The sequence below is a fragment of the Corythoichthys intestinalis genome, chromosome 15 (assembly GCF_030265065.1).
Source record: "Corythoichthys intestinalis isolate RoL2023-P3 chromosome 15, ASM3026506v1, whole genome shotgun sequence".
Lineage (NCBI taxonomy): Eukaryota > Metazoa > Chordata > Actinopteri > Syngnathiformes > Syngnathidae > Corythoichthys > Corythoichthys intestinalis.
This window is the reverse complement of record NC_080409.1, coordinates 30,333,441-30,353,109: the sequence shown is the minus strand read 5'-3', so window position 1 is coordinate 30,353,109 and position 19,669 is coordinate 30,333,441. Positions and strand designations below refer to the sequence as shown.

Genomic DNA, 19,669 nt, shown 5'->3' with positions numbered 1-19,669 from the left:
GTTTTGGCTTAAAATACAGCAGTTTCTTTTAAAGAGGAGTGCAAGAGCAGAAACTGCTTTTTCAGTCTTGTCTGTGTTTTCTGCCATATATTTTTTTAGATAATAATGTAGAAAATAAATAAATAAATTTCAATTAATAAATAAATGCACTAATGGGTATTTGGTTTTAAAAATGAAAATGTAAAGTCACAACATGCTCTAGCCTTCTTTCCTTCTAAACTAGGCCTTTTACAAGAAGAATAGCAGCAGCAGCATGTGTTTTTTTGACTGTCAACACTTTCCTGTGAAACCCAGACTGGGACCTCTCTCTCTATGCAGCTTCTTGCTTATGTTTTGCTGGTCCTATACTTTCCAGCAGTCTTCACTACATTTATCACATTTTAATTAACGTTAACAGTAGCGATGCAACGGTTTGCAGTTCAAAGCCGAACCGTACGGTTCGCCCTGTACGGTTCGCCCTGTACGGTTCGATACGCCTTTATGAACCGCGCCTTTTCTGTTTTGCAATTAATGTATTCCGAATGCTTGTGGAATGAATTGATCGAGCTCTTCTGTGTGTGACGTGAAGCACCGCTGTGGAGAAATTCCCGCCCCGCAAGTAAATGTCGGATCGCTATCAAGCACCTGTGTAATAGAAGCCGAGTAACGCCCTCTCTTGCTTACGAGCGAAGTGAAAGTGAAACAAGAAAGAAAACAAATAGCTATGGCGAGCGGAGGAGTGGAGAGACCGAATTTTGAGGAAGCACCGGCTTCTTTCAAATCTGCGGTGTGGCAACATTTTGGTTTCCCCGTGGACTACAATGCGGAGGGAGAGAAAATATTGAAGAAAAAAAAAATTGCAAGCATTGCTCAGCGCTTGTTCCCCATGCTAATGGCAACACTTTTCTAACATGACTCCGGCACCTCAGCCGGCATCACCCACAGATATCACTTTCTCAGGGTAGGACAACCCCGAAGATGACACCAGTGAAAACACACGGCGGGCTTCGTTAATTTATTTGCAACGCTTGACCGGCGTTACATTGTTCCCTCGCAGACATATTTCTCCAACAACGTAATACCCGACATTTATGAAATGGCACGCAAAGCCATTGAAGATGATTTCGCTAAAGCACATAGTTTCGCCCTGAGCAGGAAACTTCTCAGAAACGCTCTGTTGTAGTAAACCTTACGAGCGAACCTAAGCAACTTTTTATCTAAAATACTCCTAAATCGGCAAAATCTTGACTTGAGTCTATCTTTAAAGGATGAAACAGTTTTAAAATGTTCACATGTTGAAAGTAGACAGAAGGGAACTAATTCAAAGACGGGAGCAATTTTATCAACTTTAACGGTTGATTCACAACATTAAATGACCTCCAAACAGAGCAAAGGTTACTATGTTTTTGGGTTTTTTTTTACATGAAAGGTATCACCAGTTACTTTGCAAAGCAAAATCAAGGCAGTTTAAAAAAAAAAAAAAAAAAAAGCAAAACGCAAACCGAAACCGAACCGAAACCGTGATCTCAAAACCAAGGTTCAAACCGAACCGTGGGCTAAATGAACCGTTGCACCCCTAGTTAACAGTAGGAAAACACATACAGTAGGACACTTCTCTTAGAGCAGCTTCCTACTCGAGCTGCAGGTTAGCAAATTCACACAGTTTAATGTTATGCTAACTCTGATGCAGGTCGGACTTTCAGTAGCAAACTGCATGGCGTGTTCCCCACCTCCACAACACTGATGACTTTTTACATTACTTACAGTGGCTGCTGCTGGCTGAAAAAAAGCTAATATCCCCCCTCTTCGAAGGGGGCGGAGGAGGCGAAATTTTGATATGAATTTCTGTCGGGGTTTGTGTGTGAGTGTGCGTGTGTGTGGTCTGGGGGTTTAGTTATCAGCCAATCAAATCTGCGTTTGAGGAAAAAAATGGATCAGCACATTTCGCCAGCAAAAAGGAGTAAATGTACGTACAGTATGTCTGAACGTGATGAAAATAATTCACTTCATAATGGTAGCGTTTACTCTATCCTCATAACATATGGGAAGACAATCTAAATTACCTATAAAAGTGAACTCATTATATCATGCAAATAACGTTGGTGGGAACAATTTGAGCATCATGAAAAGTTGGTAGTGTTATGTCCATAGCATCCCTATGCAAACCTACGCCCTTGCCCAGAATGCTTGGCTTCTCCCAAACAGTGTCTAAGCAACAACATTTGGCCAAATCGTGCATGATGGTCTTCATTGGTGTAGGGATTTGGATTTAACATTTTGATATGTTCTGTTTATGTTTTGTCAAGTATTTTTGAGTACAACACACTACAAATTCAATTCATTTATTAATGTGCCGTCTATCCTCACGATACCGAAACTTATTTTATTGAGATAATGTATAAAATAATTCTTATTCATGATCATGTTTTTAATTTTTGGTAATTTTGATATGCTTTTAACATTTAACGTATACTTATTTTTACCTTAGCATTAATTTTGAACTGTCGATTTAAGATATAGAAATATATATGTCAGGCGCATTACAATTTTATTGTTAATATAGGAGTTAGTAAAAAGGGAAATTGATACTAAAAACACCTATTGTTTACAATGTACTTCAAGGTTACACTGTATATATTTGGTATAAAATATTTAACATTTATTTGTTATTTTGTCATGATTACCATATTTTTCGGGCCATTATTCGCAACTGTGAATGTCATACCTGTGTAAAAGTAGCATTGTTGAAGGGCAATTTTTTTTAAAGTATTAGAAACCAAGAACAAACGTAAAACGTTAAAGTAATAAAAGTAAAATGGAAAACAATAGACTAAATAGGAATTTGTTAACGTAACATATTAAGTTTTTCGGATAATTATAGCCTAAACAATACAACATAACAGGCTGTGAGTAAAAATAAAACATGTATAAGTCGCACTCGAATATAAGTAGCACGCACAGCGAAACTATGAAAAAAAAGTGTGACTAGTAGTCCGTAAAATATGATATTTTTGTTTCACCCAATCCAAGTATTTTTCATTAAGTTTACATTTTGTATTTAATATTTTGTGTTTTTCACCGTGCATTTAACTTGTATTCTGCTGAATATAGTTTTGAAGAACCACATTTGGCATTGAATTTTTTTTTTCAACGTTTTAAAAAAACATGCAGTTAATTTAAAGCGTGTTTCTTTTTAAAGTTTTAAATGTAATTAAATCTTAAGTTATGTATGTATTTTTGTATTTTTTTTTTTTTTGCACTGGAAAAAACTAAAATAATTCTAAACACTATACCAATAGGCTCTCAGCAATACGGGGAACTCTATCTTCCAGCTTCCTTTGGTGTTAATAGAAGAAAGAGACTGTTACCATGGCGCCCTGTTGCCGTGGAGTCCTGTTGCCATGGTGTCTGTGTGAGTGCGCGTGAGCGAGACTGTAGTTTAATCCAAGATAAGAGAGAATGGGATAATTAGCAGGCTGTTCAAAACTGGCCTCTGAAAGAGGATTTAGTTTTACATTGTATGCCGTCACAAACACACACATTTAATGAGTGAGCTATGATCTGCTTTAAATTAGATTATCAATTTGTTTAACCCTTTCAATGGCCAACCAATGATTTTGGCTTTGAAAAAAAAACTAGTGCTACTTAGGGCCGTAATCAGAGGGTATCATTGTTTTTATTCATTTAAATTTCATTAATTTACATTTTATTGCCATTGTATTAATTTATATATGTATTTATAATTATAAAAAAATATACACTACCGTTCAAAGGTTTGGGGTCTAAGCGACCCCAAACCTTTGAACGGTAGTGTACATAATGAAAAATATCATATCATATCATACAATGCTTCGACCCCAAACTTTTGTGTATTTTTAAAATGCAATAATGATGAATAATTTGTAAAATGTGCATTGTTCAAAAATTGCTCTTGCTGTCAAATGACGTCATTTTAGCCCGGAAGGAGGTGACTCAATTGTCACCATACTCGTGCACCTAGTTAATTCATTTGTTCAGTTCCAGATAAAAGAAAAAGTTGTTGAATATTTTTTTTAGCATAAAAGGCACACTGGATTTTTTTCCATACCTGCAGTAATGGGTTTCAACTATAATCCTGTTTAATGTGACTCCTACAGAACAGGTGATACTCATACCCCCATTCACAATCAACAAACACTCGGACGAATATAACTATAAATGTCCGATCCGCCACCATTAATCTGCTGAAAGCCTGCCTGTCCCGATTGTGTTATCACCTTTAATGGAATATTACTGACATACTTTCAGGCCCAGGATGCCGCTCGGGGAGGGATCAGAGTGCTTTATGACAGCTCTGTCTGGACCTTTTTATACCAAATCAATACATACACTAATATATTTAAAAAAAAAACTGTACTGCAAACATTGTATGCATCCTTTTTTTAGGAACTCCTGTCCTTGCAAAAGCATTAAATATATATATATATATATATATATATATATATAGAGAGAGAGAGAGAGAGAGAGAGAGAGAGAGAGAGAGAGAGAGAGAGAGAGAGAGAGAGAGAGATACTAGTCTTTCTAAAAAAAATTAGCATATTGTAATAAAGTTCATTATTTTCTGTAATGTACTGATAAAAATTAGACTTTTATATATTTTAGATTCATGACACCCAACTGAAGTAGTTCAAGCCTTTTATTGTTTTAATATTGATGATTTTGGCAAAAAAAAGTCCAGAAAAATCCCTATCTCAAAAAAATGGCATATTTCATCCGACCAATACAAAAAAAAGGTGTTTTTTAATACAAAAAAAGTCAACCTTCAATTAATTATATCAGCTATGCACTCAACACTTGGTCTGAATCCTTTTGCAGAAATGACTGCTTCAATGTGGCGTGGCCTGGAGGCAATCAGCCTGTGGCACTGCTGAGGTGTTATGGAGGCCCAGGATGCTTCGATAGCGGCCTTAAGCTCATCCACAGTGTTGGGTCTGGTGTCTCTCAACTTCCTCTTCACAATATCCCACAGATTCTCTATGGGGTTCAGGTCAGGAGAGTTGTCAGGACAATTGAGCACAGTAATGCCATGGTCAGTAAACCATTTACCAGTGGTTTTGGCACTGTGAACAGGTGCCAGGTCGGACTGAAAAATGAAATCCTCATCTCCATAAAGCTTTTCAGCAGATGGTAGCATGAAGTGCTCCAAAATCTCCTGATAGCTAGCTGCATTGACCCTGCCCTTGATAAAACACAGTAGACCAACACCAGCAGCTGACATGGCACCCCAGACCATCACTGACTTTGGGCACTTGACACTGGACTTTTGGCATTTCCTTCTCCCCAGTCTTCCTCCAAAGTCTGGCACCTTGATTTCTGAGTATCATGCAAAATTTGCTTTCATCTGCAAAAAGTACTTTGGACCACTGAGCAACAGTCCAGTGCTGCTTCTCTGTAGCCCAGGTCAGGCGCTTCTGCCGCTGTTTCAGGTTCAAAAGTGGCTTGACCTGGGGAGTGTGACACCTGAAGCCCATTTCCAGCACACGCCTGTGCACGGTGGCTCTGGATGTTTCTCCTCTAGACTGACTCTACTGTTTCTGCAGGTCCCCCTAGGTCTGGAATCGGCCCTTCTCCACTATCTTTCTCAGGGTGCGGTCACCTCTTCTGGTTGTGCAGCATTTCCTGCCACAGTTTTTCCTTCCCACAGACTTCCCACTGAGGTACCTTGATACAGCACTCTGGGAACAGCCTATTCACTCAGAAATTTCTTTCTGTGTCTTAGCCTCTTGCTTGTCAATAATGGCCTTCTGGACAGCAAGCAGGTCGGCAGTCTTGCCCATGATTGCGGTTTTGGGTAATGAACCAGGCTGGGAGTTTTTAAAAGCCTCAGGAATCTTTTGCAGGGGTTTTGAGTTAATTCGTTGATTCAGATGATTAGGTTAGTAGCTTCTTTGGAGTACCTTTTCATGATATGCTAATTTTTTTAAGATAGGGATTTTTGGTTTTTCTTGACTTTTTTGCCAAAATCATCAATATTAAAACAATAAAAGGCTTGAACTACTTCAGTTGTGTGTAATGAATCTGCCCTTGCTGATGGAAGGAGATTTTCACTCAAAATCTCTCGATACAAGGCCCCATTCATTCTTTCCTTTACACGGATCAGTCGTCCTGGTCCCTTTGCAGAAAAACAGCCCCAAAGCATGATGTTGCCACCCCCATGCTTCACAGTGGGTATGGTGTTCTTCGGATGCAATTCAGTATTCTTTCTCCTCCAAACACGAGAACCTGTGTTTCTACCGAAAAGTTCTATTTTGGTTTCATCTGACCATAACACATTCTCCCAGTCCTCTTCTGGATCATCCAAATGCCCTCTAGCAAACAGCAGACGGGCCTGGACGTGTACTTTCTTCAGCAGGGGGACACGTCTGGCAGTGCAGGATTTGAGTTCCTGGCGACGCATTGTGTTACTGATAGTAGCCTTTGTTACTGTGGTTCCAGCTCTCTGTAGGTCATTCACTAGGTCCCCCATGTGGTTCTGGGATTTTTGCTCAACGTTCTTGTTATCATTTTGACGCCACAGGGTGAGATCTTGCCTGGAGCCCCAGATCGAGGGAGATTATCAGTGGTCTTGTGTGTCTTCCATTTTCTAATAATTGCTCCCACAGTTGATTTCTATACACAAAGCGTTTTACCTATTGCAGATTCAGTCTTCCCAGCCTGGTGCAGGTCTACAATTTTGTCTCTGGTGTCCTTTGACAGTTCTTTGGTCTTGGCCATAGTGGAGTTTGGAGTGTGACTGACTGAGGTTGTGGACAGGTGTCTTTTATACCGATAATGAGTTAAAACAGGTGCCATTAATACAGGCAACGAGTGGAGCCTCGTTACACCTCGTTAGAAAAAGTTAGACCTCTTTGACAGCCAGAAATCTTGCTTTTTTGTAGGTGACCAAATACTTATTTTCCCCTCTAATTTGGAAATAAACTCTTTAAAAATCAAACAATGTGATTTTCTGTTTTTTTCCCACATTCTGTCTCTCTTGGTTGACGTTTACCATGTTGAAAATTACAGGGCTCTCTAATCTTTTCAAGTTGGAGAACTTGCACAATTGGTGGTTGACTAAATACTTATTTGCCCCACTGTATATATACCCTTGAAGATAGGCTGATTTTGATCATGTAATTAGTAGCCACCACTTGAACTAATATTGGAACATTGGTTGGGTTATGTTGAGAAAAACAAAAGTCAGAGAAGCTACCCTTGAGGAGCTCCACTCAATTACCGATAACTGTACCGACACAACGTTCTTTGTAAAAAATACTATATTACGTGTATATGGCTTGCTCCGACACTGCTTAAAAACCTTTGTAAAACAGGAAAAAAGACTAATTTAAACTTTGGGAGTGCACAGTCAAGGAGTGCATAGATGGTGTTTGTGACATATTCATATTGTTTGTTGTCATCCCTATCTGTCTGGACCAGTCATCCCCAAGAGAATAGAGGAGAAAGAAGTCAGAGTGCTCTTTATAACTCCTCAGTGCATTCTCTGAAAAGATCAATACGAGACTCTTGACTCACTTGGCTGTTAGGCCTTGGCCCCTTTAGGAGGAATTTAAGGTCAGAAGTCCAGGACTGGTGTGTGACAAGCAGGCTTCCACTGATCCATGAGTGAAGCACACACACAAACACATATTTCAAGCGCTTGTTGCTTTACAGATGCAGAAGTAACAGATGCTGCAGTTTTTATCTCTCATTAAACACATCTGTGCACTGAGGCAGGCCGGAACGAAAAATGCATCATAGATTCAAGCTGTTCTGGTGTTGAGAGGCTATATTAACCCTTTCATGCAGGAATCATTTTTTTTCTTAAATGTTTTTATTACATTCATATAGGACAGGTGTCTCAAACTTGGGGAGCCAATTGCGGCCCACGGGACAATATTTGTGGCCCCCATTTTACATCCAATTAATAGCAATAGTGTTGCCTGCACATATGTATTTTGCAATGAAATAATGTATAAGTATTTTTAAACTAAATGAGTGGAGACATTGAAAATTTATTTTGGAATGAAAAAAATTAATAAAAATTAAATTTAAAAAATGAAAATAAAAACCATAAGTAACGAAAAATATAAATAATTATAAGTGAAATATAATTAATTAAAATAATAATAATTGAAAAAGAACATCATAAATTCAAATAAGCGTGGCTCGTGTGTATGTTGCTCTGAGAATTTTATTCATTGACTTTTTGTTTTGTTTTATAAATCTCTTGTGAACTCACATAGCTTTGGCTGCAATTGACGGCAATAGACGGAAATAAATCGAATTTATTTTAACTGGGAGGGGCTTGATATGATCGAACGATCGCTTCTAGAGATCGAACGATTGCTTCCAGCCCGTTCCCCCCCAGTTAAAATGGATTGGACGTCTACTGCTGTCAATAGTTTTTTTTATATATCAAACTACCATAACACATACAGTACTCTGTGACCACTTTCCCTGAAAGGGTTTAACACACTTCACTTTTTTTTTTAATGACAAAAAAAAAAAAATCTTAACTCCTCCTGCACCACCTTCTTGATCAACATTGACTTGTTGGCTTCCATCGTTGACTTGTTTGGTTTAAAGCAGCCATTTTCCACCAGAACTCAGCCGTTTCAGCATCAACTTATCGAACGTTATCTTTGTGTGTTCCAGGGTGCCCGCGTTTGGGTCAGGGAGAAGGAGCAGCTGGTTCCTGCCACAGTCAACTCCTGCGGAGATGGAACCCTGGTTGTCACTACTGACTATGGAGAGGTATCGCTCAAAAACACATAAACATGTTTAGGACTTCAACATGCTAAACTGACAGATGTTAAGCTTGGCACTAAGCATGAAGCTTTGCCTCCTCTGCCAATATGTTCTGCATTTAAGCTTAGCATTGCAGCGAAAGGCAGCTGCACTTTATTTGCTTCATTCTAAGAACAGCCATTAATCCCAAAGCGGTCAGCCAGAGAGGTCCTAGGCTCAATTTGAAGCATTTTCGGCTCATCGCTGAGTCATGTTCCATCAGAAGGTGACTTTGCGGTAAATTGGAGTTTTTGTTCTACCCCTTTATGCTCTAGCGTTGGTATCAGCAATGTTCCCAAACTGTCAGACTGATGTCTTGACCTTTCTCTCTGCGGCAGTACTGAAGGATACTGCTATAGGAATCCTTTGTAATTGACATTATGGAAAAAGAAAAGTTTGTATTAAAATACATATAGTTGTAATTATTCAAATTTAAGTCAAAATTCTCACTTTCTGAGAATAAAGTGAGAATTCTGACTTTTTCACTTTCACTTTCTGACTATAAGTCAAAATTCTGACTTTATTTAAATCAAACAAAATTAGTTTTAGAAATCGGAAATCGGCTGAATTTGTTTTTAAAAAATCGTTATAGGCCTTTTAAAATCCCATATTGGTTGACCTCAAGAAATGAGGATGTTTGCTGCAATAAGCATACTTCTACTTCGAGACAGACACAACAGAGCAACAAGCTGGATCGTACAGAGAGGATGTTTTGACAATAGTAGGCTATATGAATATGAATTCATTTTACAATTTGTTAACATGAAAGATGAAGAAAAAACCTAAACATGCTAAGGGGATTGGGAGGTTTGGCTACAGTCTATTATTAGCTGCCAACTGGAGCACATATTTATCTGTTGGGCTCAAAAACATTAAATCCAAAGTGCAACGTGTGTGCGCGGCCTTGATGGATATACAGATTAGATGAGCGCGCGCACTGTTCAGACCTTCAATTACATTATTTTGGAAGAGGGAATGGCATTAAAAGGTTACCAGTATGAGGTGAATGTTTTGCTTACATTAGATCTTGGATTTAGGACTTCCTGAATCATAACTCATACTTCCTGTAAAGGAAACTGAAAAGGCTGTGGTGTTCCACAAGACTCACTACTTGAACCACTTTCCTTTTTTCTTTTTTTTTTGTGGTTACAGTAGAATATTGCATATTTTTCAGACATTTAGTATCATTCTAAAGGAAATTCAAGTAACAATTTTACCTTGAGTTAATTTGGGAAAGCTGGATATTTTATACACGCCTTAATTGAAAAATACTTTAGCGTCATGGCTGTTTCAAACGTCAAATTAAATTTTTAGCCAATGCTTAGGTTAAAGGTGCTATGAAATGGTAACCATGTCAACAACAAAAAAATGACTTCACTAATGTAATGTATGTGTAGAAATGAATAGTTATTCCACCCAAAACATTGCATCAGGGAACGCCCACTTTTTTGTTTTACAGGAATTCTGGTTGTGACATCACAACCAGACTTGATTATCATGTCTAGTTTTCAACTGCTGCGGTAGCTAGTACATGCTGACAGAATGATAGAATGGTCATACAGCAACAAGAGAACAAAAAGCCTATCGATAGCATGCTAGCAGACTACAGAAATCTGCAGCTCATCCTAGTTGTGACATCATCTTGCTTGGACATTTTTTACTGGGCTGGGCCAAGGCATCTAAGAAAGGAAGACTAATTAGGATTTATTTTATTTATTTATTGTTTTCTGTCACTTTTGTGGATGGATTTGTGTTTAAAATATGGTCTGCTATCATTTTAAAGTCACTTGCTATAGTATTTCGTTGCACCGATACGTTGCGTTGATGTAGATTTTGTGGAGGTTGGTGGCTGCTCCCCCAGCTACTGTGATAACAACCTTATCTATTCAGAGGCAAACAATAGGATGGGAGGAGTCAAGAAAGCAACATAGAACATAGAATAGAATAAATAGACTACATGGGGGCCGCATGCGCCAGGACGAAGGAAAGGCTGACTAGACAGAAGTTATCTTATCTGGTGACTAACTATAATAAGGAAAGCATAAATGTTAACTGTAGGCACAACAATTCTAACACACTTTAAGGTAGCTCTGGTGGGCACAACTTCCTGCTTTCTAATAGAAATTTACAAAATACTAAAAAGTAAAATAATACCATAGGTCTGAATAAGTTTCATTAGCAGATAAAACTTGGGATTCCTTTCCTGGCGTCCTTTTTAAGTATGCGTTTATTGTGACACAAGGCAACAAACCGCAGACAAAATACCCAGACACCACCAGCACCTGTGTGTCTATTTTTATTCCACACGCATACAGACACACAGGTTATGTTGGCAATGAGATGCCCGCGTTACGTGACCTGGATTTCTGTAGCTATATAGCGTGTAAGTGATGGTGAGAGCTCACTCGAGCAGGGAACATGCTGCGGGCTTGCTTTCCGTACGCGTACACCAATTTCAAATGTGACTGTGCAGAAAAAAAGAGCACTGCTTTTTGTGTGTTAGAGCAGGAAAAATGACCCACATTCGTTGTCTCCATCAGTTTAATGTCGCTGAGCGGGCTACAGAGGACAGTCATGCATGAGCTTGCTCTCAGCCCTCCTAATTAATTTGACACAAAAACACACTTATGCAAACACATGTGCAGTGCATGCTTAGAAAAAAAAATGAGAGGCTAAATTGTGACCGTCCCTTGGTGAGGAAATGTGGGCTGAGCTCCTATTTTTTTTATTTTCATACAACATGATGACAAAGTTGAGTTTTTTTTGTAATTCGACTCGTAGGGCTGTCCCAAACGACTAATTTTCTCCCGATTAGTCAGCCGACTATTTTTACGATTAGTCGACTAATCTAATAATTTATTTATTTATTTATTTATTTTTTACCAATTTAGCAATGAAATTTTTGTTGACGCTTATCAATTCACAAAAAACATATTGGAACACTCAAATTATTTATTAAAGTACAAATAAACACGTAAATAACAATAATAAATCACAAATAAACAATGAGTTCAAATGCTGATAGAATTAACTAGTGTAGCATCCCGATTGAAAAGATGGTCTCTTAAACTGATGGTTTACAACTTTTATTCCATCCTTGATGTAAACACACTGTAAGAGCTACGTTGCACACAAATAAAGCAACACAATTAGAAATTAACAAAAACTTTTCACCTTTTTCCTTTTAAACCTTATTTATATATCAATGAATTGCCTATATGAATTGCCTTTACCTTAATTTATTACCTTATCATTGACAATCTCTCCCTTGAGTGCAATTACTGTATATACTGTATATATTTATGACCTTTTAACCTTATATAATTTTCTATACCATAAAATAAACCATAACATGAAATAAACCTTTCAATTAGAATTAAGAACAATACTAATAGCATTTATAGGCCCATTGTCAATGAAACATTATTATTTAGTAAGGCGACAGCACCCTCTGGTGTACAAAAAATGAAAGAAAAAAAATTACAAACTGCGTGACGGCGCTTGAGGTGTTTATTCACGGCCGACGTGCAGCCAAGCTTGGCATTGAAGAGACAGGACAGAAGAGTGTACTCTCCTTTGTTTCTTTGAAATAAGGCAATGTTTTGGACACTCTGGTGCGCTTTTTTTTGGCTTTGTGCCGCTTTCCCCGCTTGCAAACAGAGCATCCGACATTCTAACTTTCTACGCATATATTTTTTTAACCCTTCATTAACCGTCGACGGGATGTTGTGCTCGTCGACGGATTTACGTCATCGATGACGTCGACTATGTCGACTAGTCGGGACAGCTCTAAATTCGAGTATTATAAGATGCTCACTTGTTTTTGCACTTGGGGGTTCCAAAAAATGTATTTAGTGATGTTGGAAGAGAATATTTCCATTTATTTATATTTGGAGTTTTTTGTTCTGAATATGAACAGCATTTATTCGTTTTTTTTTAGGCTTTAGAACCTCTGTGATACTCGTGAGGATAAGCAGTACAGAAAACGAATGAAAAAGTTGTTTATTTTAATGAACAAAGAATTAAAGGGAACCATGGATAGAAAGACTTGTAGTTCTTAAAAGATAAATGTTATTATGAGTTAAAATAATTGGATATTAAAACCCCTCTTGATATTTTCATTTTTATACAATTTGTAAAATAAGTTGTTGTTGTTGACCAGTGTTAATAACGGCGTTAGAATATAACAGCGTTACTAACGGCGTTATTTTCTTCAGTAGTGAGTAATCTAATTAATTACTTTTCTCATCTTGGCAACGGCGTTACCGTTACTGAGGCGGAAAAGGCGTGCGTTACTATGAGAGCAGAGCAGGCGTGGGGAAGAGGCAAGGGAGCGTGACGCCGTTGCAAACGCGATGCTACTATGCTAGGTGGCTCTAATAATACCTGATTGTAGCCGGTAGCCTACAAACTACGCCCACATGATGCTTTGGCAGATATCACATATATACAGAACTAGATGCAAATGACAGACATGGCTGCATTAGCAACATGTATAATAAAGAACTAGGTGCGTTTTAGTAAACGGCCGCCATCTTAAAGCAGTACACATTTCAGGAAGGGTCTGTTGTAGAGAACCTTCCTAGTGAACCTAAGTAACTTCTTATCTAAAATGCTCCTAAATCGGCACAGTCTTGACTTACATCTATCTTTAAATGATGAAACAGTTTTAAAACTTACACATGTCGAAAGTAGACAGAAGGGAAGTAATACAATAACGGGAGCAAAGTTAACAATTTTAACGGTTGATTCACAACATTAAATAACTTCCAAACATAGTAAAGGTTACTATCTAGTTATCGCAATATCCGCAATACCCCTGTGTCTAGTTAAGTTTAGGGTAAAGAATTGGGCGAGGGGCAATTCTCCCAAAAACCCTTTAAACTTCACATTGTGTGACCTGTTTTTTTTTTTTTTTTTTTTTTTAGAATAAAAAAACATGGAAATTATCACCAGTTACTTTGCCAAGTAACTAATTACTCTTACATTTAGGTAACTGAGTTACTAACGCAATTACTTCTTTGGAGAACTAATTTGTAACTGTAATTAATTACCTTTTTAAAGTAAGATTAACAACACTGTTGTTGACGTTTTAGGGCGGTGACGTCACTTGGTTATGCTGCCTGACTTCCAGAGTATGGCTCTAGCGACATAAACATGTTATCTGTTCAGCCCTTTTAATTTTGACCTGAGAGGAACATTAAGGAGCATGACAGCACTGTCGATATTTCACAAAACGAGCAGCAAAAGCAAAATGAACAGAAAAGACGGAATGAGACGAGACGAGAGTAGGACAAAACTGGTGTTCTGCCGAAATGTGTTACACCGCCGAAGTGTCTACAAGAGTAGAATTTGACACCTAAAGTACTACTGTGTGCTTTTTTTAGATGTATACAGACAGAACATACTAAAGATGCCTTGAGAAAATACTTAAACGTAGTAATATCAAATAAAAGTGGTTTAAATATGCTACGTGACTAATATGGTCAACAGATCAACAACCGACCAGAAGAAAACACAATGCTTAAAAGTAAGAGTGACACATGAAAAAGGTATTTTGAGGCAATGAAAAGGTAATAAAAGACTCAATAAAAACACAGTAAGTACTTGCCACTTCCAGTCGATGTGCGCATGTGTTGAACATCTCGCCGTGTAGAACCGAATTGCAGAACACCGGTAGTGTTCGTCTAGTGACAGTGACAAGGCATCAACCTGAGCGTCCATTGTGTGCATAAAACATGGCGCCCTCCGTAGTTCAAAACATGTACTAAATATTATAGATTTTTAAATCAATGTCAATATTTTATGTTTTTAATAACATATTTGAGTAAAAGAGAACAATTGTGACTTATTCGAGCCTACAAATCTTTTAAGTCTGAGGTTCCCTGTAAATGCAGTTTACTTCACTGTAAAAACCTACAAATGAATATCACAAATAAAAGATGGCGGTTAATCATGTCAGTTCGACTTGGGTCAGATTAAAAAAGGGAACATTTCCCAATAGAGGGAATATTTTCATCATCATAAAGTGGCTCTTGTTCAGCAGCCAGAATGAGATTATACTGTAAAGGTCATACACTTTTGATCTGAGGTTAGTGTCGGTATATGATGATAGTTGATCCTAAGCTGGGGAAAAAAAATACTGTTTGCGTATATCGGTCACTGTGCCGAGGGCTCTCCTCTCTCTCTCTCCCTCTCTCTCTGTCTTCATCTCTAATACGTGAAGTGACATGAGAAGGTTCGCCTGCTCTCTGGCTCGCCTACTCAATCATGCAAAGCACGTTCACACATCAGAGAGCTTAAGAAAAAAAATGGGCACGCAAAGAAGAGGCTTTCAATTGACACTGCAGACAGTAGACATGTTAGTAGCTCTCCTTTGGAATACCCGAATCCAACATGGCTCTTGCAACAACTGCCATTCACATAGCTATAATTGTTCATGGGGGGAACGCGAGGTAGGCTTATTTGGCGAGCATGTACTGTATAGTCCAGAGGGTTAGGCAACACACACACATTATCAGAGGGAAAAAATCTGCTGTGACATTAAAGCAGCGTTCACGCCAAAGATAACTGTCACACTACAACGCCTTGCTCATGCTAGGCCCATCGCCAAAAGTAGTTTCGTGTTCACACAGACTTTGCAAGAAGCTGAACAACTTCTGGTTCACGTAATGTAAAAATAAATAATATGACGACTTTATTGTTGTAATATTGCAACTTTTCACTCATAATATTATGACTTTATTCTAGTTATAATTAGGGCTGTCAAAATTAACGCGTTAACGCCCGGTAATTAATTTTTTTAATTAATCACGTTAAAATATTTGACGCAATTAACGCACATGTCCCGCTCAGACAGTATTCTGCCTTTTGTTAAGTGTTACAGCAAGGCTTTTTGTGCTGTCTAACAGCGAACTCTTGTGGTCGCTTTGCGACATGGTTTATTCTTTTCTTGCCAGTTCAATATGGCTGCACGAGGTCTCTGTTGTGCTTATATGATCCTTGGACAACATTTGTCCGTAAGTATGGTTGTTGTAAAGAATGTACATATTATGTTAATAAGCGAAATGTTATATTTTTTGTATGAGACGCTTTTTGTTTATGTTTAGTTAACCTGTATAGCGTGCTAAGCTAACGTTGTTGCTAATGCAATGCTTGTGTACTTTTTTTTTTGTAGTTTTAGGACGGTCTAAAGAGGACAATGGTTTCAGGCCATTTTATTAATAAATCAGATGAAAAAGGAAGAAGTCTGATTATTAAGGCGTCGTTCACTAGCTGTCTAGCTTTGGAAAAAGTAGACGCTTCGGAGTGAGGACAGCATAGACAGATTTAAATGACAGTAGAGTGAAATGCCCACTACAGTCCTTATGTACCGTATGGTTAATGTATATATCCATCTTGTGTCTTATCTTTCCATTCCAACAATTTATTTTACAGAATATATATATAATTCACAGAAAAATATGGCATATTTTAAAGATGGTTTGAATTGCGATTAATTGCGATTAATTACGATTAATTAATTTTTAAGCTGTAATTAACTCGATTAAAAATTTTAATCGTTTGACAGCCCTAGTTATAATACAATGTATAACTTTATTCTCGTAATATTACGACTTATCGGGTAATATTATGACATCTCATAATATTACAACGTTTGTCTTTATTCTCGTAATATTATGACTTTAATGTGGTAATATTACAACTTGGAGTATTCCCAATATATGCCTTTATTCTTGTAATATTGCAACTTTAATCTCGTAATATTGTGACTTTATTCTAATGTTTTATTTTTTTCTTCTTCACCTGTTTGGCATTAGTGGAGAAAAATGTGAATAATAACCAGTATTTCGTAAGCAAAATAGCCTTTGTCAGACATTTTAAAATGCCAGTACTATTTTCCCCAATCAAAGGTGAGTATCTCAGATTGTCCCGCCTACTCGTCATGCATTGGCTACCGACTAATATGGCCAGCTATTGGAGGAACGAGCTTTAATGGACCCAGGAACTGAGTCTCAGACGGAGAAAAACTGAGACAGATTGCACAGGTACAAAACTAGAAAATAGTTTGCTTCTATTTTTTTAACTAGTTTTTTTAGCTGTTTAGAGTGTATTAGCATTTAAATGCTGGACACACGTAGCGGGAATGACGTCACGTGTATCACACAAGGGCTAAACTTGCAAGCGGTGTCAATTTTATCTGTTTAAACATTATTTTCACTATTATCAGAGGTCTAAAAATGTGAGATTTTCATACTTTCTGCAACGTTCTTTTACTTGGAGGACATTTGTACTAGGTGTTGTCTATTGCTTTAATAAAGATAAGGCCTTCAATTCAGCACATGTTGTGTGTCAGGTGCTGTACCTGCAGCAAGCGGAGGTCACGAGGGAACGCGTATATGCTATGCATCAGTCCAGCATCGATGGCGTGGAGGACATGTCGGCGCTGGCTGAGCTGCACGAGGCGGCCATCATGCACAACCTGTACCAGCGCTACCAGAAGGACGACATCTATGTGAGACATATTAATACAGTCACACGGTTATTAATCTACAGCTAACGTAAACGTTACAAGAGCTAGTATGACTCTTTTCAGACAAACATTGGCAGCATCTTAGCAGCGGTCAACCCGTACAAGCAGATCCCAGGTCTGTACGACCCTGAGCGGGTGGACCTGTACTCCAAGCACCAATTGGGCGAGCTGCCGCCGCACATTTTCGCCGTGGCCAACGAATGCTACCGCTGCATCTGGAAGAGACACGACAGCCAATGTGTGCTCATCAGGTCCGGCCTTGTGTCTTTCGTATTTTGGGTATTTTTATTTTAACCCGTGCTAGTTTTGTGGGATTTATAATAGTTTTATTTTACTAAGAGCAACATTTAGGGGTTTCATAATACCATTCGCAACTTTTGAGGGCTTCATGGTAGGCTAACCATTGCAAGTGTGACTTTTGTGGAATTTACAGCCGTTTTCATTCTAATTGCCATATTTTCTGGACTATAAATCGAACATTTTTTTCATAGTTTGACTGGTCCTGCAACTTATACTGAGGTGCGACTTTTACGCTAACAGCCAAAAAATAGCGCTTAGGCTTGGCCGCTACTTGCAGAGTTGATGAAGTTGTTCAGAAGTGACACTGAAGAGAATGACTTCAATGGATTTGGTAGTGATTTGGAGTGAGCTCGAGAGATTCATAAACTAGTTATGTATTTCTTTTTAAGCCAAAGTTATCTTAATAACTCTTAATATATTAACATATACCTATTTAGCACGTTGATCTCCATTTTATTATTACTATAATGTATAATGTTTACTCTCTGATTAAATAAAATTACCTCCCCAAAATGCGACTTATACTCTGGTGCAATTTATAGTCTGAAAATATCATATATTTTGAAATAAATAAATAATATAAATGTTGAAATAATTAAATAAAAATTTGGTTGAAAAATCAAATATATCATGAAATATTCAAATAAATAAATATGGAAATAATAATTGCTCTATGACATATTTTTTTAATGTATCATTTATTTATTTACCGTAATTTTCGGACTATAAGACGCTACTTTTTCCCCCTCATTTTGAATCCTGCCGCTTTTCGACGATGCGGCTTATTTGTTGAGTCATTTGCGTTAATTCATGTTCTGTGCTTTTTAATTCTTCAGTTACCTTTCCAGTTGTTTAGTTAATTGCTAGTGATGGTATTTGGTAACACTTTATTTGACAACAGCATCTTGAGACTGCCGTAAGATCGTCATAATAATGACATGACACTTTCATGGGCATTAATGAATGCTTATGAAAGATCATATTGAGTGCCAGTTTTGTCACTTACTCCATTTATGACCAGCTCGTATCTTTTACATCCATTCGAAACTGAGATAATTTGCGGAATGACACAAAATGACATCTGTCATAAGCATTCATTAACGCTCGTGGCAGGGTCATGTCATAATTATGATGGTCTTATGACAGTCTTAAGGCGCCACTCTCAAATAAGGTGTTAACAAATACCATACCTAGCAATTAATGAAACAACTGGAACAGTCTGAAGAAATAATTGGCACAGAACATGAATTTTGATTGTTATTTACATCTGTAGTGCTGCAATGCATGCTAGGAGGTATGTTATAAGACAACAGTGTTGACAGCTGGTAGGCGCTGAGGTTGACTGTCTCCCTCAAGGGAGCAGCGATGGCCAATGAAACATCTTGAAGCAATGAAGGTTTGCAGCCTATTGGTTCAAAGCTTCATGGTGGTTCATTTGGTCTTATGACAGCCAGTCAAATAAAGTGTTCTCGGTTAATATCTTTTGGTGTAAGTATCCCATAATACAGAGAGGACAGCTGCAGTTTATAGTCCAGTGCGGCTTATCACTAAACAAATGTCATTTTGGTGTCAAAATTTGGTGGGTGGCAGTTGATAATTAGGTGCGCCTTATAGTCCGAAAATTACGGTAATTTTGTCACTCCTGGTCTTCCATACAGTGGTGAGTCTGGGGCTGGGAAGACGGAAAGCACCAAGCTGTTGCTGCAGTTCCTGTCTGTGATGAGCCAGAAATCGGCTGGGACGCCGCCGTCGGAAAGGAGCACGCGCGTGGAGCAGGCCATTGTGCAGAGCAGGTATTTAGCCTGAGATTGTTTTTAATGCTGTCTTAGTGCTGGGGGGGCAGAATATTTCCTGAATTGTCATGGCAGTTTTCTACCAATCGTCACCCTACTTTTCACTGCAGTCCTATCATGGAAGCGTTTGGGAATGCCAAGACCGTTTACAACAACAACTCTAGCCGCTTTGGGAAGTTTATCCAGCTTCACTTCTCAGAAAGCGGCAACATCCAAGGAGGCTGCGTCATTGATTGTATCCTGTATGAAAATGACATTT

At 38.1% G+C, this 19,669-nt stretch overlaps 1 protein-coding gene across 1 annotated transcript in view; it reads left to right on the top strand.

Moving 5' to 3' along the window:
- myo10l1 (myosin X, like 1) overlaps positions 1–19,669 on the top strand; it is an 81,091-nt gene that overhangs the window by 1,860 nt on the left and 59,562 nt on the right. Inside the window, exons 2-6 of the mRNA XM_057859007.1 lie at positions 8,653–8,751; positions 17,141–17,299; positions 17,381–17,568; positions 19,276–19,410; positions 19,521–19,645. Coding sequence (XP_057714990.1) covers positions 8,653–8,751; positions 17,141–17,299; positions 17,381–17,568; positions 19,276–19,410; positions 19,521–19,645 — 706 coding nt within the window. The remainder of the gene's footprint in view (positions 1–8,652; positions 8,752–17,140; positions 17,300–17,380; positions 17,569–19,275; positions 19,411–19,520; positions 19,646–19,669) is intronic.